The 24,761-nt window shown below is 42.9% G+C and overlaps 2 protein-coding genes across 7 annotated transcripts in view; one reads left to right on the forward strand and one right to left on the reverse strand.

Annotated features, from left to right (window-relative positions):
* The first annotated feature begins 2,813 nt into the window (after positions 1 to 2,813).
* The window catches only part of LOC6553512 (sodium/calcium exchanger 3), a 38,384-nt gene continuing 16,436 nt past the window's right edge, over positions 2,814 to 24,761 (forward strand). For 2 of the 5 annotated variants that reach the window (XM_026977329.1, XM_015154895.2), the window contains exons 1-2: positions 2,814 to 3,738; positions 16,812 to 18,981. In XM_026977329.1, coding sequence (XP_026833130.1) covers positions 17,126 to 18,981 — 1,856 coding nt within the window. In that variant the 5' untranslated portion in view covers positions 2,814 to 3,738; positions 16,812 to 17,125. Of the gene's footprint in view, positions 3,739 to 10,536; positions 10,670 to 10,732; positions 10,971 to 14,563; positions 14,789 to 16,811; positions 18,982 to 24,761 lie in introns of those variants that run through there. The other 3 variants (XM_026977331.1, XM_015154896.2, XM_026977344.1) reach the window with 3 other exon arrangements.
* LOC26526751 lies at positions 11,387 to 12,304 on the reverse strand. Of its 2 annotated transcripts, none has more exons than XM_015155036.2 (2): positions 11,979 to 12,304; positions 11,387 to 11,907 (listed from the first exon to the last, which is right to left on the reverse strand). In XM_015155036.2, exons 1-2 carry the CDS (start codon positions 12,274 to 12,276, stop codon positions 11,387 to 11,389), a joined length of 819 nt encoding a protein of 272 aa, XP_015010522.1. In that variant the 5' UTR covers positions 12,277 to 12,304. The 2 variants fall into 2 exon arrangements, with proteins under 2 accessions (XP_015010522.1, XP_026833159.1); XM_026977358.1 differs by having other exon boundaries at positions 11,387 to 11,910.

The following is a 24,761-nucleotide window of genomic DNA, read 5'->3' on the forward strand; positions in this document are numbered from 1 at the left end:
GATTAGATCACACCCACGCTGAGAGATACGCCCAGACATTCGAGTTTACTTCGCTGCTGTTTTCGTTTTACCAATTGTCTTGTTTTCTAACTTAGTGATGATGATCATTAGCATTGGGGATAACGATAATTATGGCATGTTAGTTATGAAAGAAAATGAAAACTAAACAAAATTATTATTATTAGTTGTTAACAAATTATATTGAGTAATTAATAATATTGATCGATGGATGCTGATGTGAAAGAGATATGATACTAAACTTAAACGAAGCAAAGCAAAAACCAAACGAGGACAAAACAAAATATAAATAACTCATAATATGGACTACAAATATTTATAAACAAATGCAGAATTATATAAACGTTCGATGGTAAAAGCAAGAACTTGAAACAAAACAAAAACCACAACAAATTTGTCAACAACACGCAGAAGTAAAATCTTGCATGTAACAACAAAACAATGAGAAAACATTTTTAATTTTTTGTTCTTTCGCCCTCCGCTGTAAATGTATTTGTAGATTTAAACAATGATTAAAATAAAAAACTACATAAATAAAACTTAAAAAACAGATCGAGATGTTTTACTTGCAAAAACATGTGGGATTGAGGTAAAAAAAAAGATTTAAGTTGATTGCAAATACACAGAAAAATAGTTAACAAGAGGTTCTTAAATTTGTAAAGTGCAATTTTTTTTTCGTAAATATCCGATGATTTTATGATTGCCATTATTCATGCATTGAATTGAGTTATTGTGCCAAATAATCATACACACTCGAACGAAAAATCGCGACAGTTTTATGCCTACACGCGAACTGGAAACGAGGCTATAAACATAAATATATTGCTCATACGCCCTGTGTTCACCCCTGCAGTATGAGTTTGGATCCGTAACGAAATCAAATAGAAAAGCGTACGAAAAAAATGGACTCCAAATACAAAGGCAGGAAAAGGTTGCGAACACACACAATGGCGCACATGTGTCTGTGCTCCCGACTGTACTTACAGTAATGGCGTGCAGCGTTTGCTTCTCTTTCGCTACTTCTGCTGATTTCGCTGGTGTTGTTTCCATTGCTGCGTCTTGATGGCAATAAGGCTAAAGCTATTGTCGCGGCAGGTCTCCCAGGGGCAACATGGGAAGGTCGCTGCGACAGCGGCAACATTTGGGTCTTATTAATTTCCGTTTTGCTTATTTATTTTTACGACGCCTCGCACAGTTCGCCATTCAGTTCGCAGTTCTGGGCCCGTCAGCCGCCGAACCGCCGAGCCACCTAGGCCCCCAAATTCAAACGCATTCGCCATAGTCGAAGGAACATTCGTAAGAAATTCCACCTTCGAAGGCACTGCGATGCCCTATGTTTATTTAGACAGACATATTACATTATGGAATACTTACACAGCAGTACTGTAAAATATTGTTTATTGCTTAATTGGCTTGACTAAATTTGTTATTTTTTTTATAGCGCTAAGCTTAAAACAAGATTACTTTAAACTAAGCGTTAAATTAAGAGAATTAAAATTGTCATAATAGAGGTAGAGGTACTTAAAATAATTTTGTCAGAATAGGTTTCCTAATACATTTTGTAGGCATGATGCTGAATAAAGAGGCTAACAAAAATACCGTAATAAACTTAATGAAATCAAGAGAGAACGCTATAGACGAGTTCCCCACCTAGGAGATACCCGTTGCTCAGCTAATGGAAGTGAGAACGAGAAATTTCAAAAATTTTCTGTAATTTCGATGGAAATTGGGAAAAACAGTAATAAAATGAACAAATTAATAAATGTTTCAAAAGTGAGGGCGTGACAGTTTTGACCAAAGTGTTTTTGGAATACCGATATAAATTGTCAAAGCCAATAATAAAACAAAATAATGACAACACATGGAACACATGGACGGGCAGACGGACATGACCAGATCGACTCGGCTATTGATCATGATCAAGAATATATATGGTGGAAACGTTTCCTTCTACCTGTTACATACTTTTAATCGAATCTAGTATACCCTTTTACTCTATGAGTAACGGTTATAATTATACAGGGGAAAGCCATTTATCCGGTAAAACACCTAACAATTAAGTTATTTTGAAAAGTTGACTTCAATGCGGTCATAACATTTTTAGCCAATTTAGTTAGAATTGATGATATACTACTCAAATAACGATAATATGATAACGATTAATATGATAATATTATAATTGGTTAGGATTACGAAATTAAAAAACATCACAAAGCTTTGTGATTTTTTTTTTTTTACCAGAAATAAAAGATGGCGCCACATGAACCTTTAACTGGATGTTGAAAATTTATATAAATATTCCCCTCTGACTTTGCACGCCATTTTCGATCTGAGAGTAAGCAGTTTCCGTAACGGCGCTTCTTGTTAATAGACTGTTTTCCAAGCAAGAGTACAGGTAAACTCGGCAGCAACTTTTACCAACCTATTTAACAGGGGCGTCAAAAACTTACGCGCTTGCTTGTCTACGACTGCGGGTGTCGGAGGAAAGGGTGTGGGTATCGGCCATACTAACCCGCATACCTCCACACCACCCTTCCCGACAAACCTTAACCCCCATGCGAAATGCGCCACTGCAACGAGAGGAACTTGGGGAACATCGGAGAGCGACAGCGAGTGAGAGCGGCGCAGTTGTTATCTGTTCCTTATCCTTTCTGTGCACTTTCTTCCTTATCTCTCCCACTTTAAGCCCCCGCCCCCGCCACCGCCCACGTCACTCTTCGTGTGCATTTCGGGTGCCCTTCGTGTCGCGACATTCGGCACTTTTAAAGAGGCAGTCGGCCAATGTGGCAGTCGGTTACTGGCTCGCAGGTTAGTCTTTCATTATCCGGCGTATGAGCGTGTAACGTTTTCTCCGTGATTTCCACACGCAGCAGCGGTAAATACAACAACAACAACAACGAAAGAATCAACCATAACAATAACAACAACAATAGAAGAGAACAGCGGCAAACGGTTTTTTCGCTGCGCTTCTCCTATTTTAAGTGCCGAGCGTTTTACTATTTTTACTACACAGCAAAACATACACAGATACACATATACACAAATATATGCATTTGTTGATGTGTGAGTTGTGCTTCAGTCAACAATAAAAAAAAACAAAAACAGTGTTAAAAGCTAGTGAAATGATCTTCCATAAATAAATGTTTAAAATTATTTTGAGAGCAAAATGAATTGAAGGAAAATGCCAAGAAAGTGCAGCAAAAAATCCACAACGATGCTGTTGGAGAGTCGAAACTAGGCTAAATATCTTTGCATACTTTTGGGAAAGTTGTACGGCACACACACACACACACAGGACCTGCGCCTGCGGTCGCCGACTTTTGAACCTGTTTTGTGACCATTGACCGTTGACCACCGACCGCGGTGCCGGCCGCCTCTTTTTACTTTTGGCAACGCGAGCTACAGCAGCATCTGCAAAAAATGCAACTGGATAGGAAACTGTAAGAAAAGGAAAGGATGTGCACGAAAACGGCATAAACCTGCAGAGCTGGCCAAAAGAGTTCAGAGCGGTGCGGTTCAACAGCCCCCGGGTGTTCGTGTCAAGCTCGAAATTCGCAAATTCGGCGTCAGCTTCGTGCATCTGTATCTGTGCATCTGTATCTGGTGCAACTGTGTGCGGCCATTCTGCAGCTGCAGCTCTGCAGCGGCGAAAATTGTGTCAGCAGCATCGGCAGCGGATCCTGCAGCTCGCCACACTGGCGCCTCCATCTCCGATTGCCGGTAACGTATTCGTGTTAGCCGTTCTACCCATAATCACTCATACGCCCCATGTGAAGTACCGTGCGGTATGGTTTAGACTTTACGCATACGCCCCGTGTGTGTGTGAGTATGAACAGTGCGGGCGGTCTTACCTTGACAACGGACCGGGGCAGTCCGTGACAATTGTCAGTTTGTTTTCCCATTTTCGCGTCGCTATCGATTAAGCCCTCTGGTCCCCCTTGTTCGCCCTTTGTCTGCGAATTAGCGACAAGTTCTGGGCCAAGTAGCATATGGCTTTGTCCACCGTCTTTGTCTAACGCCTAATTGAGTCTTTTGTGAGACTCAAGAGACGAACAGCACCGCAGAAGAAAAGAAATGCAAATAGGGAGTCCAGTTGACATCGGTATAAGTTCGAATTTTAAGTTCCCTTCGTGTCCAAGAAAAAACGCTTAGTCGGTTTCCCCGACTATAAGATACACGTCACTCACTTAGTGGGCGTGCGAGCGACTTGGTTTGCCCCAATGGCGTTAGAGGGGCGTGGCAAAACAAATACTAAATAAAAAAAATATTAAAACATTTTTCAAAAGTATGGGCGCTACAGATTCGATCGACTTGTGGGCGTTAGAGTGGGCGTGTCAACAATCTAAAATAAACTTGCCCGATGTCTTTTAGAATCTGCATTCGTAATCTTAATTTTTTAGCTCTTATAGTTTCCGAGATCTCGACGTTTGCCAAAAAAAGATTAACATTTCATACAAAGCATTGGTGGGTTAAAAGTTATATAAATTATATGTTACTATCTCGTATAATTAAAAATCGTTTCATATTAAACATTACATTTTAATTAAACTGCAGGCAGAGCCTAAAGTATCATGCCATCTTATAGGGTATACATAGAAAAAATAAGCAACGAAAACAATCAACACGGAGACAACAATTAGGAAACGGAGCACTCGCGACTCCTGCCCACGTCGGCCAGCCACTTCAGTTCTTTACCCATTCATAGGGCGAGAGGTGGAAGCATTTCCCTTTGTCAATATCATTCAAGCTATTCGCTTCACTTGCCTGACATTTGCTTACCATTTCAGTTAGGGTTCACTTTGTGTCCCTTTGTACAAATAAAAAGCCATTTATTCATTCACTCGGTTATGGGGCTCCTTTTCACTGACCAATGAATGGAGGAAGGTAGTCCCATAAGTATTGCCAATTGGACACAACTGTGGGATGGCCAGAAGTTTCAATAGAACTCAGTTTGGGGCTTTATATCTAATCAATCTGAATGGCAGCAATTAACTAGTTAATCAATCAAGTACCAAAGCATCAGCATGACTCGAAGCACTCGAAATCCTCGGTTTTCTGACTCTGATAAGAATGGAATGCCTCGGGAAATTTAAAATCGAGTATGCAGCATATTCAACGAAATGCAGAAAATCCAGATGAAACAAGCTTTTGGGGAAATTCATTTAATTTATGGCTCCGTCAATTAAAAGCAACACACCACACAGCCAACCCGCACCAAAACTCTCATATGAAAATTCAGCGCTTTAAAGGCTTAGAGAAAAGTGGCAGGCACTCAAAGGCTTACGCCATGCATACGTAGCAGCCGCAAACAGTGGCGAAAAATCCTATTTTTTCCATTTTTTGTGTGTGAAGCGACCAACTTTTCTAACAAACAAAAAAATAAACCGCGCACATGTGTACACAAAAGAAACTTGAGGAAGAAAACTGCAAATAACAAGATTCGGTCATGTTTGATTCATGAAACCAGCTGAAAGTTCCAGCCCCTCACCCAATTGAACAACAATGGTGAAATAAAGTTACAGTTGCAGTGGCCACGGCAACTGGAAGCCAGCATTTCACACAATGGCGCAGAATCAACATCTTTAGCAGCTGCCGTGCTTCCTGAAAAAAAATTCTTAAAAAGCATACTTTCGAGTGTAGAGTTTATGCAGGATTCCGCTGCAGCAGAGTTAATCATACATACGTCTGACAGTAACAAATCTCTAGCTACAGGGCATAAATAAAAAAATTCAGCCAGCTTCGCTTTGCACATTTTCCTGCTACATTTACCGTGTATGTGGGCATCAAATTGCGCATACGCCCAGTATGCCGTCGAGATGGGCAGATCTGCAGGCAATTTGATTAAGGCCAGCGAGCCATAAAAAACGTACAGAAATGCTGAAACAGGGCTTACTTCTAAGCCATCCAAGTCGAGCATAAAATGCAAGTAGAATCCTGTGAAAAAAGGGAACGCAAAGGACTCGATTGCTGAGCTTCCCGGGAACGGCAATTAAATTGCGATGGGCATGATGGCGGAGAATATGTATAAATTAAAAGAGATAAAAATTCCATAAAGATGACAAAAATCAAAGGAAAAGAGCAAAATGCGAGGGCCATAAATAACGGAAAAACATCTGGAAAAGGGACGGGAAATTGGAGACAGAATCACAAAATGGCGGACACGGCGCTGACAGGAGAGCCTTAAGTCAGCTTTTGTGGCGAAACAAAAGACGCGCGAAAAGAACAGGATATTGGGATATCTAAATTACCGTTGTCACGCACCTAAGTTCACACACACTCAGTCACACAAATACAGACAGCAAGCTAACACACACACTCATAGCACGTAGACATCGAAATGTCGGCATTGTGTCAGCACGGAAACCAAAGAGAAACCTTTTATTTCGTTTTTCCCATCCCATTCAAATGGTCGAGTTCCATTGACTGAGCGAACAAAGGCCAAGGAAATGATAATTTTCCGCTCAACAGACACAAAAATATCTACATGTGTGTGTGGATTCGGTTGTCGAAATAAATTGCCAAGAAATGAAATTGAAACGCTTTCAATTAACTCTTCGCATTGGGTATCACTTAATCCTTGTCACATTAACTGGAGCTCGCATTCTGGTTTCAATTAGGTCGATGTGACGCTTGCTTGAAATATTCATCGAGGGTCCAACCAGCAAAGGGCATAATCAGGTGCGTTAAGGTACATAATTTAAAAGTGATGGGGGCTTTTCTATACAGCGATACATGTCGGATAACACACATGCCAGAGGAATCTTTATCTGCCCTCGTTCGAACTTAATTTCCATTTCAATTTTGCCCATTTATCGAGGTCCGTATCCTGCCGTCTTACCCATTCCCTCCCTGCACTCTTACTCTAATAGAATTGGGCCCAAACTACATAGACACACTAGAAAAATATATTTGTGAATTTTGGGTAAAGAAAAAATTTTCAATATAAATGTATTCAAAAGTAATTCAAAAGTCAAAAGTCAAAGTGAAATATTTTAAGCCTATTTAAAATAGATGACCCATGAACCAGATGTGTTTAACTTCTACGGCGTTTCTGCAAGTATAAACTATTTCTCTTGAATTTACGAAGAAGTGTAGAGCTTGTTTACCAAATTGATTTTGCACAGTATGGCATATACGTAGTAACCTAGGGGGCGCCATTTTGGCTCTGTTTGTCGGCTCGACTCCCTAATGGATTTCCAAGGCGGAGCATAACAATTTGTATGTGGGCCGAAACTGTTGCTTCGATCGGGAAGTTTGCCACATGATTATTACGATGATAACGGCGTCGATGATGATTATGGCGATGGGATAATGCGACTTTTCCAGAGATTTGGAGGCAGCCTCCACCATCGTTACCTTCTTCATGCCCAAGCAAGCACACAAATTATATGACAATGGCAAGACTGTACAGTGCTTATCGGCTATGACAATCAACGGTCCATCCCGCAAATCAGCATTGAATCATTGGGGTAAACAACATAAACGAAGAGCTAAAATCACTTGGCAAAATGTTTGCTTTGCTGATTGCCACGACTTAATCAAGCTATCTGCGTCAGCATTTTTAAACATTGAAAGATTGATTGATGCACTGACTGGTTGCTACTTTTCTCTACCCGGGGAAACACCTGGTCAACTTGTAAACCATCCATCAGGTATCATCATCATCGCGGAACTGACGAACCTGCTGCGGACACATGGCAAATTGTCGAGTCCACTCGTAACTCTTTGGCAAACACAACTGGCATTCTTGTTTCAGTTAAAGTTTTTCCAAAAGGGTGGTTGGGGTTGGGGCAACCCCCGCGGAAGCCAAAGTTGGATAGCAAATAGTTTGGGCTAACCACCCACCCACTTGATATGGCAATGGCGAACAACTTTAACAACGCTATCTAAACCAACTTTGGCATGTCAGGGCCTCGATTCCTCCGCATTCGAGTGAAAACTGGTTTGGGTGGAGCTGGAAAATCAATAGGAGCCCTGCGACATACACACGCATATATTTATACGGCACGCAGCTGCTTTCCCCATTTTCAAACTTCCCAACTCCATCTGCTTTCGCTTCAGTCCGTAAATCATGGCCAGGAAGTGAAAATATCATGCCCGAAAACTCGACTATTTGACACTGTTACCAAACGACGCGATTATTCATTGAAAGTGAGCTTATCGCACGGAGTATTATTCTAAGCTTGAAAAACAGTAAAGAAAACTATGGAAACTGTGGAAAGTAGTGTAAGCAGTATACTTGAGTATCCCATATATCTTCCAACTTAATGGGGCTTTTTAAGAGAATTGTTAATTATAATTTATGATAGAGTTTTAGTCTGAGACTCGCTATTGTGAAAGACAACTGGCATTACCATTCAGCCAGATGACTTCATGGTTGTTCCGGAATCATAGAAGCCCTATAGAAAATACTATTACTCAGAGCAAGACGTGACTAATGTGTATACCAACGTCCTCGAGTTGTTTCCCCCAGATGGAGAGAGGAGGAAATCCTCTAATGAGCTTTTCTGCGTGTATTTCTAGTGCACATAAACGTTGTGCCAGTAAAATAGTATAATACAAATGGCAAATGGCATCCCCATCCTCTGTGGCATCCTGACATTTAAAGTTGATGTGATTTAAAATCAAATCAATGTCAATGCCAGCCCGCGATGCTTTGATATGCCATGCTGGCCGTGATTGCGCTGCCTGATTGCCATTGACCAGTGATGTGAGTCCTTCAAGGCAGATATGGAAGTGCATAATTGACAGACCATCAGGAATCTATCCGCCGCACACTAGTGCAAGCGCCCACACACACACACACGCGCCGAGAAACGAGATAGGAATGTGTAGCCTACTTTCAGGCACGCAGCCTAAAAGCCTGTTTCCGCTGATACGAGAATTGGCGCCTTGTTGCGTCCATTCCGCAGTCAAGTGGCAAGCACACGCCCACTCACGCCCAACCACTTTTGTTCAGACACTCAGGGAACGATATAAGAATATACAAGATATAAAGGTATCATTAAATGAAATTCAATGATTCAGAACTGGAATGCGGATTATACTTCGTCTTAAACTTTGAAAAGATATTGTTCATCAATATAAATTATCCATATGGTTAATTTAATCAAATGTCAAATAACAAAAACTTTCGAAGCAGACCCATTTTCAGAGATAATTTAGCCTACAGTTTTAATTAAACGGTGCTTAAAAAGCCATACATTACGTTTGTATAAATTATATAACCGTATTTTCCCCGAAGTCCTGAAACTCGCTAAACGCCCGACTATTTAAATCTTAATCTAGAGCTTTATGCTCGGATTTGTGTGCGTAACTGTTCAGATGTGTGAAACACAGTTATAAATAAATAAGAATGCTCAAAACTCACACACCCGCACATATCCTTACAGCAAGAGACATAAAAAAGGGATATTGTTAAATAATAAACAGTTTACGCTCTGACAACACACAACAGGCGTGAAAATGAAGGGCGGTGGGGCGTGGCCGTTGAACTGTCAACACACAATGATACACATCTGCAACCCGCACATCCACTCACTCACACATCTGCAGCAGATAAGGACCCTCTCACACACACCATACCACACTCCACACACAAGTTCTGTGACAAGAAGGCATTTCAAATCGACGATTCGCATAACGACCGTCATCAAACTTGTTGTTATAACGTCGCAGCTACAGCAACAAGGACCATATCAAAATGTCGCCAATAACCGGGGGGTTTACGGGCTAAAATATGCTGACATCGCCAACTGTTCCCACTCGGTCCCGTATTAAACATGTCATTTTACGTTCCACGACTCGAACATCTAACAGTGAACAGTGAGCACTGAACACCGAAACCTATCAGACATTCTCTTGTTAGCATAACGAATCTAAATACCTTTGTCACGGAAGCCTGACAAATCTAGTGCCTGAAACAAAGCCCCCACAAAGGATATCACAAACTATGGCAAATCTTATCTGCCAGGCAATGAAATCACCGGTACTCAGGGGGGTTTCTTGTGGAAAGCGATTTCTGGCTTAGGTAAAGTGTGTAAAAACGTTTACTGGCAGATTTCCCCTGATTTGAGATTTCACGAAAAGACTTTAATTCTCGGTGAAAGTGTCAGGTTTTCTCCCCAGTGACATTTCCGTTTATATGTTCTGGTTACTTTTGGATTTTGCTAAAAATTTAATTTAGTTACTTTCTGCTGGCTCGCAAACCTAATCTAAGCCATAAGAATATTTTATCTTTTTATCATTAAGACAATGACGTAATAGTAGCTATCAGGCACTCAATATGACCGGATCGTATAACACCGCGAATCAGAAAGCGAGAATATCAAGATCTAGAGTGGCTATCAGGAATGGTCGCACAAACGTAATACTGACTTATCGCCAGTGGTTAGGAACCCTCGATGGTATATCTCCCTATCGAGTCTCAGTATCTGAGGCCGCTCCGTGCGTCATATATATGCACCCATACATCTACACGATCTCCAGGGGATAGAAACGGGGCCAGTTGATAGCGGCGGCTGCCGAAGTGGCGATTTGATTAGACGACACGCGAATGCTCTGATTTATACTTCACGAAAATCAAATTCGAAACAGAGCTAACGATTTACCCAAGAGTCAAACACCGAAAGTACCAAAACCGTATCCCCAGGTAAGTGCGTGCCACGCCCATAACTAGACGCCCATCAACCCACGCATCCCGTTATCTCACTAGTACTGCGCACCTGGCTGAGCGGCAGTACGGCGGCTCAGTTGCTTGCCAGGAAGCGAACCCACCCGACGGGCGGGAGAAACTATGCATTGTCACGCCTGAGACAAACGGCAGGGCTATCCAGTACACCATCCACTCTTGAGAGTGCAGCGTTCAGTTTCCTGTCAAGTCCCACTTCCAGATTCCCCCACTTCAACCTCATCCCCGCCAGCACAGAGTATAGAGTCAATCCCATTCCGGAGTGAGTATCCCTGGCGACAAATCCCACAGCATTTCACTTTTATTATTTGAGTCGAGAATGAGATGTCTAAGACTATTTACAGTTGCGGTCGAAAGAGTAGCATTCCAAATTTCCAACATTTCGCTTATAATCATTTTATTGTGAATCCATCAAAGTGAAACTTCTGTGTAGCGAATTCTTATTCTGAAGTGATATCAAATTGTGTTTCTCTACTTGTGGGGCAATTGATGCCCCAAATATAGGCATAACCATTAAATGTGATAAGCTGCACAAACATTGGTAGAACATCATAACTAAACTTGGTTCCTAACTTAAAAAAAAATTAGAAGTAATGACATTCAATTATTATTCTTGTAAATAGAGATAGTTCCTTAATATTTAATTCAAATTTCTATTGAAAACATTATATATAAATGTTAACAATATTTTGTGAAGATTGGTTGGTCATTGGTTTGGAGATGGCTTTTTTTGATAAACTCGTGCACAATGATATGTTCAGGCCAAAATCCCGGATTTAAAATCATGTAATATATAAAATCGGGTGCCATCACTTTAAACGATGCAATTTTTCGTCTTTGTTTATTATATATTTTTCTCACTATGATGTCATCGGGATTGGGATGAGAGAGTTTGGCAACTATGTAGTGCTTAAGAGCGTCTTCAGTAGTTGAAGTTATAAGCCTAGATACGAACACAGCTTTCATTGGAGGAACAGCTATGAGAGTATCCGGATTGGGATGTAGAGGTAGTACCACAGGAGCCGCATTATGATGCCATATTTTCACTAGGTGCATACCCGTAGCATTGTGTTTAACATTCGATGACTCGGTTTCTTCAACTTCTTTGTCATCATTAGTATCCCCAAAAGTAGGTGGTGTGTTTTTACAGGTGTTAGATCTAAAATCAGCGTCCACAGGGAAAGCTGGCACTTGGGGGTCGACTATTAAATAATAAAATAAAGATAAATTAGTTAATTTAATAATGGGTTAGTTAAGTTTAGAGTCTTACGAGATGTAAGATGCGATTCCAGCTTCGCCAACTTGTCATGGACAGCTCGAATTTCTTTAAAGAGTTCGGTAATTTCCGTACGCGTTTGTTTCATAAATCTTCCCATCTGAGATTTGATCACTCTGCAGTTTTCACAGGTCCATTTGAGTCCACTTCTTCCTTCAATAATTTCCACTACATTATTAGTTATGCCCGCGCACTTTGCGTGAGCATATTCATCACACAACCAGCACCTAATATGCTCATCATTGGAAATCAAATTGTTGAATTCGCAGCCTTCAATACAGCAGATCAACATTTCCAAAGTTATGTAGGCGAGTGTACAGAGCAAGCAAACAAATGACTAATATCAGCAGTCGGGTTGGGTGCACAATAAGTGGAAGAGATAACTGTACGCGACACTCCAAAACTTTAATTATATTTAGTACAACAACATTTTTATTTAAACAAAAATCACTAACCACAAATGTCTTTGCTTGAAGTAGTACAGCAAATAAATACGATAAATTACAATCGATTTAAATAAGACTTATAAATTTTCGGAGCACTGATTATGTACGTGAATATGTTGCGAGGTTCAAGTGACGAATGACGACTTTTTCTTTTTTGTCAATATTGGGGGAACAGACCTCCAAACTGCCAACTTAATCGCTAAACCAACTTCTCGTTACTTTAATAATCTAAGTTGAATGACACTTTACCAGTACAAAAACATAGAACTAAGAATTTAAGAAGCAACTTGTTTAAACTAGTAACGAAAGGCATAAACATTGGGTTTTAGATAAGATTGTGTTGTGAAAATAAATCAAAGCTCATAGCACAATTAAAAATACTAATTATTTAAGTTCGTACAGAAAAACTTCACCTGGGGTGCTAGTATTTTGATCATGTACGTGCCTTCATGACGCTGTGTCGGAATATGAATGAAATCCCATGGAAAGACGCTTAGATGGGAGACGGAAAATATGCGAATAAATTATGTGTGGCCACCTAGCATATATATAGTATATCCTCATGATTTGCTGTAATCCTCACATATCTGCCCGGCATATTGCGATTGGGTCTCTGCACCATCGCATCGTCTTTTGTTCACGAGGAAAGTGCTTTTGAAATGAAGAGCCACACGGCCAACAAAATTAGCACAACATTTGCATGGCTACCAAATGATTGCCTGCATTTTGTAAAAGTTAGCTGAATACCACAGACAATAACAACAAGCCAATGAACAAATAGCAATACAAAATTATAGGGTAGCGAGTGAACGGGGAGGAAAAACAAATGATAGAGAGCTTAAAACGCAAGCGAGTTGTTAATAATAAAAGGGGGAATCATCACACGCATAAGGTTATATGAGCATTTAAATTCTCAACAGAAATTCGTTTATTGAAGGCTGTTTAAATTTGGATTAACTATAGTCCCACATTAAATGAGATTTATTGCTAGAATTTATGTACTTCTCTATTTGAGGCATTAGATAAGATCGACTTTCTTATCTGTGCGAGTAATTACGAAATGTGGGACAATTCCAGAGGGGAAATAGTACATTAGGAAAGGGTTGGCATCGAGCAGTAAAGCTACGGAAATATATTTCCACAATAATTAAAACTACGCTTTCATGCTATTTGAAAATATCGTATTTCCTCTTTAGTTATTATCAATCACATTTCAACGCTACAGCTGTGGCGATAGCTTTTCCGACCCGCCCCGACCCCCGTTTCTGTTTTTTGCGATATTTTCCGCGTCTGAGTTCGCCCGATTTCCCAACGCATGTAGGTGGATGGGGAAAGCGAAAAAAGCCGAGCAGAGAACAAAAGCAAATCCGTGCCCACCAAATAATTATGAACTGGGGGACACAGAGACATGAACATGACAGAGAAAAACCGACAGATAAAGGGAGAACAGAGAGGCAGACAGACAGGTGGTAATATGGGGATTCTGGCGGTGGATTTAGTCGTGCCTGGGCTGCCAAATGCGATTGCGAGTCGCGAAAAAATGGAATCCGAAATCTGTGCCAGCTGACGAGCGACTGAACTTGGCGGTCTCTATATGAAACATCTGTACCGGGAATTACTTAACAGCCAATTAGACTTTGTGTTTGATTTACTAGACGATATCAAGCGGGAATGTTCCTTGAACTTGGAAGCAACCCGAAAAATTAGATCGACTCGAATCCGTCGAGAAACGTATGTATGTGTATGTTTGGGTGTAAATATGTATACAACGTAACAGCGCCAACGCAGCGTAAACAAAATGCCCCTCCGTTTGGCCCGCTCATTTCACCCATTCTCATTTCCACACTGAGAAAAAATCGGACCAATCGTATCGTCAAATTTTGCTACCCCATGTAAGCGTTCTTTAAAACAATATATATTTTCGAAAAATGCTTGAAAATTAAAAGCAAATAGTTAGCCTCGATAAAGGTGTTTCTCCTTTAAGGATCACTAGTATAGTCGAGTTAGACATATGTATGTACATGCATGTATGTACATACCTCTGCCCCTCCGTCTGAACGTCGGGAGCTCGGGAACTAGAAGATCTTAAATACCTCACACTTCCCCTAGCTATGTAACGGGGTTTTTCAATGTGTATTTCTATTCGCATTCCCACGTACATACTCTTTCATATTCGCTCAGTCGCATTCTCAGTCGCAGTCCTTGGCGAAACGCGGCGCGGTCGATCGCCAGACGATTATATTATTTTTTGTTTGTGCTAAATTTAAAAATCCACGTTAATTTTAGTGTTTTGGCCTTTAACGAGCATAGAGGCTGCGCGAAAGATCACGGTTCGATCCGTTTGGTAAGCTCGGATATGTAAGCAAGCGCTTTTGGCCCGGGAGCAAAGTTTCTTAATTAATTTGCAATCTCTTCACCCGACGTGCAACAGTTTTCCAATAATGGCCAAATGCAATTTACCGCCGGAATAAAACGCGATGAGCAGAGGGGAGCGGTGCATGTGGAGCGCCTGCCCAGCATATGTTCCGAGCTCCCTTGGGCGTCTGTTTGTCTCATCCTCATTTACTTTCTCCGCTTTCTCCATATTCCCAGTGGCTCTCCATCTCCCTCGCACGCCATCTGTCTGCTCCGCTCTTTGTCTATCTATATCGACTGCTGTCGGCTCTTGTTGTAATTGCTAAATTAATGCAAGCGCTGATGATTATCTTAGCCCCTGCACCAGAAACGGTGGGCATATTGATTTATTGGATTTCGAAGCCAGCGACAAAGTGTTGTGCCATCCGAATGGGTGTGTGATCCAAATGTGCATATTAAAAAAGACACACTCGAGCTATAAATACACCAGAACTTTGACTGCAAGTTCTAGCCGGCGAACCTTAGATGAAAGGATTGTGAAGCGAGAAGTATCCCATGTAAACGGATGAGCTTTCTTCCTGAACTCATGTTTTCTGTTGGTAGGCCATACAAACGTACATAAAAGCTTCAAAGTTTTAATATACAATAAACTCCATTTAAATGAAATGAAAAGGAACCCTCTGATTCCTTTAAATATCACACATATCACATATCATAAAGTCAGTTTTTAACATTCATAATTATTAGATAGTTAAATCCATAATCAATATTAAAAACGACGTTGGTATTCCGAGCTGCAATCATGCATATGTTTGACTGCGTGTTATTCGAAGTTATAAAACTTTGTTTCCCCCTTTCGGCCAACTGTCAACAGTTTTTATCTGCCAGAGTGCACTTCATTCGTATTCGTTTTCCCCCGCTCAGTTTTCTGCCTTTTTCTTCGAACTGTCTTGTCAGTTAGTCACTTGTTTGCTTTTTATTGCCATCCAAACGTTAATGCGCTTGGTTCTGTTTCTGGTTCCCGGTATTGACATTGGCGAAATACGTGCAAACATATGTGCATATAGAATATCGATCTTGGTCAGTTCCGTTTCTCGGCCTTTTCCGCTCTCGCTCGGCTTACAATTCAATCTGCAACAAGCTTTCTGCAGCTGAATTTCATCTCGGTCTGTTTTTCATTTCCTTGGAAAATGAACTTGTTTTTGTGTAGTCTTGCGTCTGCTCTGCCAGATTTTATAGCTGCACTTTTGTTTATGTTTTATGCTGTCTATTTACGCATTTAATTTCGTTTTCGTGTAAATACACAAAACAGCTGAATAGAGAATGTCTGGCAAGGCTCAAAGAAAAGCTGCACCCGCCTCCAGCGAAAATACGGACTGTAATTAATTTTAGTTGCCATCACTTTGGGAGATTGTTTCGTGAGTACTAGAATTTTTGTAAATTTGTACACATTACTGTTGGAGGGGGTGGTATCAAATATGTTTGCAGCGCTCTACATTTATTTTACTTTACTTTTAATTCGTTCCCAGTACAAATTAGTCATGTTGTACTGTTGCCTTTAACTTGAACTTTTAGAACTATTATTTGTTGATGGTAAATTGGACTTCGTGCGTCATTAATTTATATTTACCATTTATTTACAATATTTTACAAGATTTTATTTCCTAGTATATTCTATATGTTTAATATCCCCTTTAGATTTTGCTTGTATACTAGTAAAAGTGCTTCCAAGGGACTATTCATTTGTAGAGCTTTTCTAAGGGGTATTTTATAGATTTCCCAATGTATTGCACCACCCCAATGGGGCATCCCGCTAGGCGATCTGGGCGGGCTCTTCTTTTCTAGCGACTATTTGCGGGCTTTCGCAACCTTCGCAGTGGCATTGCGCTCCGCTCGGCGACACATTCGTACTCGTGATGCAAGGCACCCGAAATAAATGCCCAAGAATAGGAACCGCACTGTTAGTGGCCGCCAGTCAACTACCAACTAACTAATATATGCCTTCCCGTCCGCTTTTTTCCCTCAGGTGCAGCGGCCCAACTGCGTCAGAGTGTTGAACGTGCCATTGCGAGAATGCCTTCTCGCGGTCCCACGTCATAGTTACCATCATTAGCACCGGGCCACAACGACATTGGCAACTTGCAACTAGCAACACTCCCATCAGCAACACTAATTGCAACTGTAGCAGCAACAGTAACAAGCAGCAGCAACTAGCAACTGCAACAGCACAAATCACAGCCAAATCGAACGCAACAAAGCTTCCAGAGACAGGCCAACGGGACAGCGAGTGCCCCAATCACTTCCAGGATAAGGAGAAGCCATCCCAGTCAGTAACCAGCCATGCAGTTGCTTCTCAAGTCGATATTCACCTGCGCACTATTCGTGATCTTTGTGTATGCCACCGCCCAGTCGCTGCTCAAAGTCCAGGAGACTGACGCGCGACAGGCGTACCTCAATGTTACCTCCTCCAGCAGTAGTAATCTCAGCCAGGACGATGGCCACTTTCTCAGCCGGCGGCTGAGGCAGGTCGCGCATGGCGAGGAGGGCGACGACGGGGCGCCCTCCCAGATGGAGGATGAATTAAGACAGATGACCAAGATCCATGGGGATGCACCGGACGTGGAGGAGCTGCGCGAATGCAGCGTGGGTCTTGTCCTGCCTCTCTGGATGCCGCAGCGCAACATTTCGGTGGGTGACCGCCTCATCCGCGGCTTTGTCTACTTTGTTCTACTGATCTACCTGTTTGTGGGTGTGTCCATCATTGCGGACCGCTTCATGGCCGCCATAGAGGCCATCACATCGATTGAACGCGCTGTGGTGGTTAAGGGACCCAACAACACCAAGCAGGTGATGCACGTGCGCATATGGAACGAAACGGTGGCCAATCTAACGCTAATGGCCCTCGGATCGAGTGCCCCCGAGATCCTGCTCTCGGTTATTGAGATTTATGCAAAGGACTTCGAGAGCGGTGACTTGGGACCCGGCACCATCGTGGGATCTGCTGCCTACAACCTCTTTATGATTATCGCCGTATGCATGATCTGGATTCCGGCGGGCGAGGTACGGAGGATCCGGCACCTGCGGGTCTTCTTCGTTACCGCCCTCTTCTCGGTCTTCGCCTATGTGTGGCTGTGGCTTATCCTATCCGTGTTCACGCCCGGCGTGATCCTGGTATGGGAGGCGATCGTGACCCTGCTATTCTTCCCGCTGACCGTGCTGTGGGCCTACATCGCCGAGCGGCGTCTTCTGGTCTACAAATACATGGACAAGAACTACCGGGTCAATAAGCGCGGCACCGTGGTGGCCGGCGAGCACGACCAGGTGGAGATGGATGCGGAGAAGGGCCCCAAGCACCCAATGGTCACATCCGCGCGCGGAAACGACGCCGAGGCATTCGACGAGGCCCGTCGCGAGTACATCAATGTGCTGACGGAGTTGCGCCAGAAGTACCCCGACGCCGATCTCGAGCAGCTGGAGATGATGGCCCAGGAGCAGGTGCTGGCGCGGAGCAGCAAGTCGCGCGCCTTCTACCGCATCCAGGCCACCCGAAAGATGGTCGGCAGCGGCAACCTGATGCGCAAGATCCAGGAACGCGCTCACAGCGATCTCACCGAGATTAAAGCCCAGCTGCATGCGGGCGACGACGAGGAGGCGGAAGATCGCATCCGGATGTACTTCGAGCCGGGTCACTACACCGTTATGGAGAACTGTGGCGAGTTTGAGGTGCGCGTGGTGCGCCGCGGCGACATCTCCACCTACGCTAGCGTGGAGTACGAAACGCAGGACGGCACCGCCTCCGCCGGAACCGATTTCGTCGGGCGGAAGGGACTGCTAAGCTTCCCACCAGGCGTCGATGAGCAGCGCTTCCGCATCGAGGTGATCGACGATGACGTATTTGAGGAGGACGAGTGCTTCTACATCCGCCTCTTCAATCCCTCCGAGGGCGTGAAGCTCGGCGTGCCGATGATCGCCACCGTCATGATCCTGGACGACGACCACGCGGGCATCTTTGCCTTCACAGACTCTGTATTCGAGATCAGCGAGTCCGTCGGCCGGTTCGAGCTGAAGGTGATGCGCTACTCCGGCGCCCGCGGCACAGTAATAGTGCCCTACTGGACGGAGAATGACACGGCCACCGAATCCAAGGACTACGAGGGGGCCCGCGGCGAACTCATCTTCGAAAACAATGAATCCGAGTGAGTTTAAATGTTTCATTATTTATTAACCAATTGGCATATTTCTGCATCAACTAATTGCATTTCACATAAGCCACATAATCCATAATTGGCTAATAAACACTTTATGAATTCCGATAGGATAGGAGTTATTAAATTGCAACTCATAATATGAATAAAATGAATAGATGAATACAATTAGGCATAATACACGTACGCAGGGACTTATCAGTTTTAAAGCCAGCTATAAGCAATTTAAAAGTCAGAACTAAACACTCAGCTATAATTATCCTGTTGGGGCGAAACAACCAAAGTTTTGTTATTTCGTTTGACCCACATAAGGCTGAGCCACCTAGATATCATTAGTTTTCGCTCGAAACAGCGGGTTATGTTGTGCGTACACTTGCATGCCCCGAGTCCGGGAATGCGCCATCCTCGATTCCGGCCATGTCACGCAATGCGAGCTCCCAGCGGAGTATTTCGGCAAACTCGCAATTTCCGCTCTGGGAATAGACAGGCGACTGGATGTGCGTGAGGCAGTGCGCCGCGAGTCGATTAAAGTCGGAATAATTGGGGCTTTTCATTGCCGCACCAGCTGACAGATGATGGCATTGGCATTGCCATTGGGCAGGAGCGAGTTTGAGTTGGTATCCTGGGAACTCCCATCCCCAAACCCCCATCCCCAAGCTCCCATACCCAAACTCCCATCCCCAAACTTCCATCCCCAAACTCCCATCGTGAATCCATTATAGCCCGGTGAATGTGTGTGTATGCTAGTATCCTGCTGTGTGCCCCTGGCCCAATTGTCCTGGCTGCGTGCTAGGTGACAACGCCAGACACCCATTCGCCCATCCCTCCAGACATTAACACCCGGCTCGCAGCCAAGAAAGCTGTAATTAATTTTGCAAAATTTATTCATTTTGACAAACATTTGGCAGACGACAGCCGCAGTCAGTTAACTGCGTTTGCATATGTTTTTGCGGCTTTCATGGCCATGTACGAAATGTCGGGCAACACGCAACATGGCCACATCCCCATCAAAATCCGCATATACATAGGTCGAGGGTGGCCTTTTAAGATGATTTATGGAACGGGAAATTGGCCAGCATATGTGGGAATCAGGGTGGCCGAAAATCTGGGGACGTGGCTTCAATTTGATGGGTACTAATCATGACTTACTTGCTGACTTAATTATCGCATAGACCTTTCGCACTGGCATATAAGATATATATCAAACGTGTATTTCTAACTTTAATACTAATCTAATGCACTAATATCGTGTATTAAAAATATTTAACAATAAAATGCTAACGTATTGGTTGTCTCTGAAACAAGTTTTATACGCTCAAAGCGTAAGCTGTTTAGCAACTCATATTTTACAGTAGCTATACAAAGTAATTTCTAATTATTTGCCAAATGTCTATACTTAATGTTTAGTATATGAAGCAGTTACCCCGCAGCATTTGTCGTCTGTTTGTTATTCCTTAGACTCCGCTGCACAAAGCCTCATTTATGGCTGTTCCTGGCTGCCCTGGTTTTCTGCACTCCCCAGGGCGGTTTCGCGTAAAATTGTTTCAAACACGTCGCCACAGACACAACATGAATTTTTGAGGGTCTTGCATTATTAAGTGGCAACGAAAGCGGGCGGACAATTAGGGGCGGGGCACGTTGAACGTCAGCGGGGGAAAACTTACACGAATTAAGTGGCAACAACGATGACGTGCAACGTGCGCGGATGTACAAGGATGTGTCCTGGTGTCTTGCTGTCCTGCTGTCCCGGTAAAACGCTCCCAAAGTGCTCGTTAGACTGCTCCGGAGTTGGCTAGTCAGTGCTCAAGCCGTTTTCCCATTTGCCACGACAGTTGGAATACTTTTTAATGTTTGTGTTCCGATTGGATGGATGCAATTGCAGGGGCTCCACTTTATTCGCAATTATTTGCCAACTTTTAAAACGCTTCATTGTCGCCAGAGCCCGAATACATTTTCTGAGCAAGTGCACGTCCTGGCGATCCTTGCGGCCCTTTTGTGGCGTTTACAGCCACTTAAGTTGAATGCCTTGCGGTGCCGTTGGTAATAATGTTTGTTTTAATGCTGCCAGTTTCGCTCGCAACTTGCCAGCCAAGTAACCCCAACAATCCTGACTGACTGGCAGCCGAACTTCTTTACATCGATGAAGATCTCAGGGTCATCTTCTTCGTCCCTGCCTCTTAAATGAAAAGTTGCTGTATACTAGCATATACTAGCAATTAAGGCGGTTTTTATGTATTTCTAAATGGCCATTAAAGAGCGGTTCCCTTAAAGATACCCAAAATAAGTGAAAAACAAGTCGAGCAGCTAAATTACGTTGCTGAAAAATCTACTTTGAAGTCAATGCGTGCGGCTCTGTGGCTGCAATAAATTTTAGTTTTTTCCTGCTCTCAATTTAATGAAAATCAAATTCCGCCCCTGCGAACCTCGCAGCAGCAGATATATACATATATACATGTTGATATAGCCATACTATCCAGACTTTTGCCAGCTTTCAGGCAGCGGAAATGCGCAACAGCAGCAGCTATGTCGAGCCGCTCGTCATAAAAAACAGCACCAGAAGCAGCAGCAGTAGTCAGTAGTGCCATAAAATTTCCCAACGAAACAGAAAAAATGGAGAAAAAGTAAGTGGGCCGGGCTACAAAGTGCCAACACTGTTGCATAAATTTGTATAATCTGCTGGGCTCCGAAGTGGGCACATTTGGATTGAGTTATAGGACCTTAAATAACCGACTCTTGCAGCGTGCTGCTACGTGTATAAAAAAAAGAGGCCGAAATTCATAGCCTACTTTTCTGGGCCGCATTTAAGATAAGGCCCCCGGGAAGAAGCGGAGCTTCCATTAGTTAAGCCAGACAGGTTTTTGCTGAAAACTTTTACTGTGCTTGGCATTTGTTAATTAGCCACAAATTATGTGGCTTGCCACATGGCCTAAATGCTGTTCCCCTGAGAAAAACAGAGTCACATTAAAGATTCTCTTTTGGGCGACTTCAAGTTATCCAGTTCTCCCTCGACTTGGCCAGGTTGTGGCAGACAATCCTGCGTGAGCACCGCAAATGGCAGGCTTTGAGCACATATAAGTCAACATGACTGAGGCAGCGGAGCTAAGAGAATATATTTTATTAAGCACACATAATCTAAAATTGAAATTTATGCTATTGTGAAAGCTGTGCGGCTTTTGCTAGCATTCCCTGTGGCCGGAGGGGAATTTCCCGGAACGGGGCAGCTGCTTAACTGACTGACAAGAAAGCGAAGTCTGTCTTCAAGTGGTTGTCTTCGTCCATCCACATCCACACCTCAGTCAACATCCACACGTCTCCCTTTGTGGCAAGCTGCCTAACTGCCATCCTTGTGGGCACACAACCGCAGTGCCCTCGACTTAGGCCATTTGGAGGCACTCAGGCACTGAATTCCGTGTCGGTTATCAGGAGTCTGCCAACCTGGGAACTCGATCCGCACGGAGCTCATATTTTGTTGGTTTATCGCTAGACGGCGTTGCCAGCTAGTAGATGAGAGATGTATCTATATTAAGGTGATGCTTAAATAGAAATGCCTAATGTTTTTTATGTAAAAATATTTACTATTTCAGTTAAACCAAACAGCTGTTGCTACAATTATAAGAATTACAAGTGCACTAAGCCTTTCTGTTAAAGAGAGTGGATGAAAGCTTACTAAAATATATCTCTATATCTAAAATATCTATCCAAAATAGCATCACTATGCCAGCTCCTTAGAGAAAAGTTTCCCTACAACCAAAAACAAATACAGGATTTAGTTCATGTGTGGCCTATTACGTCCTACATAATTTTACCTGTCGAGCCAAATGGCTGTGGGTATCCGAAAGGGTATCTACTATTCGATTGGGCTGAGTGACTGGGCCAAAGTTTCTTATTTGCCATTCAATTTGCTTTGGTTTCTGTGTTACAAGGGATCTCTGCTCCTCCTCGGCATACATATTGCCGAAGGAAGGAACAGACCGTCCGCTCGTCCTGGCCAATGTCAATTGGTTGTTTGTGCCATTGCCGCTGATTCTTGGGTAGACTGGGCATCTCATGTTTATCTGGATGTCGTTAGCATGAGCTGAGCCTTCGGGTCGTCCCGGATCCGCTGCTTCATCAGGCCCCCCTATTTTGGTTACTTCTGTTTTCATTTGCCTCGTTGTTGTTGTTATTATTATTATTATTATTATGACATCAATGGGAGCAACAGGGCTGGCTAACTAAATCATCACCATGGGCAGAATGAACGTTCTCCAGGGCCAACTGTTGCCCAAAGGGGTGTAGGGTTACTCCAAAGGAGCCCTTTCTCCACCCCAACCATTACCCTTGGCAACATCGTTTTGAGCCCATTACAAAACTCTTTAAACCGCCAAGAGTAAGTAAAAGTAATAAAATTGCGCTTTACTTCGGTAATTGCAGCCCAAATTAAATAGAACCACCTCGCACCTAGGAAAACTTTTCTAATAAGAGAATGTAACGCCTAAGCGACGTTAAATTTGGAAAGCAATTTCGCCGACTTAAGTGCTTCGCCAGCGTCAATTATAAAATGTTTATTTTTGCCAAATGCCAGATGAAGGTTAAGCATGTTTATTTCTGAGTTTAATCGGAAGACCTTAGTACTGGAAATTTCTAAGATTTCTGGGAAAATCTTTACTATTGGCATTGTAGCTTTACAATTGCAAATGTCAGCTAAACCAGGTGCTGCGTGCAACTCATTGTGTTTTGTGACATCTAAATCTGCGGCTGATTTATGTATGCCAGCAAACAACTCAATAAAGCCGAAGTCAGCTGAAAGTGACAGAGCAGCTGGGACAAATGATGAAAAGCGCACAAAGCACACAGGCAGTGTCAAAGGTCACACACACAGACCTTTCCCCCAACTGGGGAAAACCACCCACACATGTCACGAGCGATTGTGAGATATGTTTACTGGCACTTTGATCTCTTACTCGTTGGTTTCTTCATTAAAACGTCACCTAAATTTGACTCACGGCGGTATACGAAGAAAATGTCGAGAAAATTTGGTGGGCGAAAGGCACGCTGAAGACCCAAGGCGACCTGTCACCCAGCTAATTATGAATTCCAAGGACTGTGGGGTCATCAAAAATTACCCATCACGAAGGAGCGGAGTATCCTTCCTGCAAAGAACTCAATTAACGCTGCTCCCCCTTCTAAAGTGCAACATGTAGTCCGTAATGGTGGGGAAATACATTTGTTTTAATTATGCTGAGTATGCCCAACAAATTTACCTGATACCTAGGTAAAAAGGCTCGGTACTCTACAAGATTAATGGTGAATTTATTATTCTGCACCCGAAGGTAGACTCTGAAACATGGAGGTAATATTATACTTTAAAGGTAATGCAATTGAAACATTTATTTGCACATGCTGGGATATGAATTACTCGATTTGTTGAAAACTTGTAACAGATAGGAGGAAGTGTTTCCAACCCTATAAAGTGTATATATTCCTAATCAGGATGAATAGTCAGGTTGGTCTGAGCATGTCCGTTTGTCCGCCCATCTTTTTGTCCCTATGAACTTCGAGATCTCGGAAACTATAAAATCTAGAAAGTTGGGATTAAACATGCAGGCCCTAGTGATGCCCAGTGAAACAGGCCCTAATGATGCCCAAAACTGCCACACCCACACTTTTGAATACTTATTTGATATTTTTTCGTTTTATTGTCTTAAAATTTGTTCGCAGTCCCACTAGCTGAGTAAGGGGTATCTGACGGTCGAGAATATCGACTTTAGCGTTCTCTCATTCTTTTGAAT

The sequence above is a fragment of the Drosophila erecta genome, unplaced genomic scaffold (assembly GCF_003286155.1).
Source record: "Drosophila erecta strain 14021-0224.00,06,07 unplaced genomic scaffold, DereRS2 tig00000000-arrow-pilon, whole genome shotgun sequence".
Taxonomy (NCBI): Eukaryota; Metazoa; Arthropoda; class Insecta; order Diptera; family Drosophilidae; genus Drosophila; species Drosophila erecta.

Excerpts from the sequence above, each read along its gene's own strand:
- LOC26526751 (XM_026977358.1), bottom strand. The coding sequence starts at position 12,276 with ATGTTGATCTGCTGTATTGAAGGCTGCGAATTCAACAATTTGATTTCC. Across the intron at positions 11,911-11,978 it reads GGAATCGCATCTTACATCTC|TCGACCCCCAAGTGCCAGCT; the intron begins GTAAGACTCTAA and ends ATTATTTAATAG.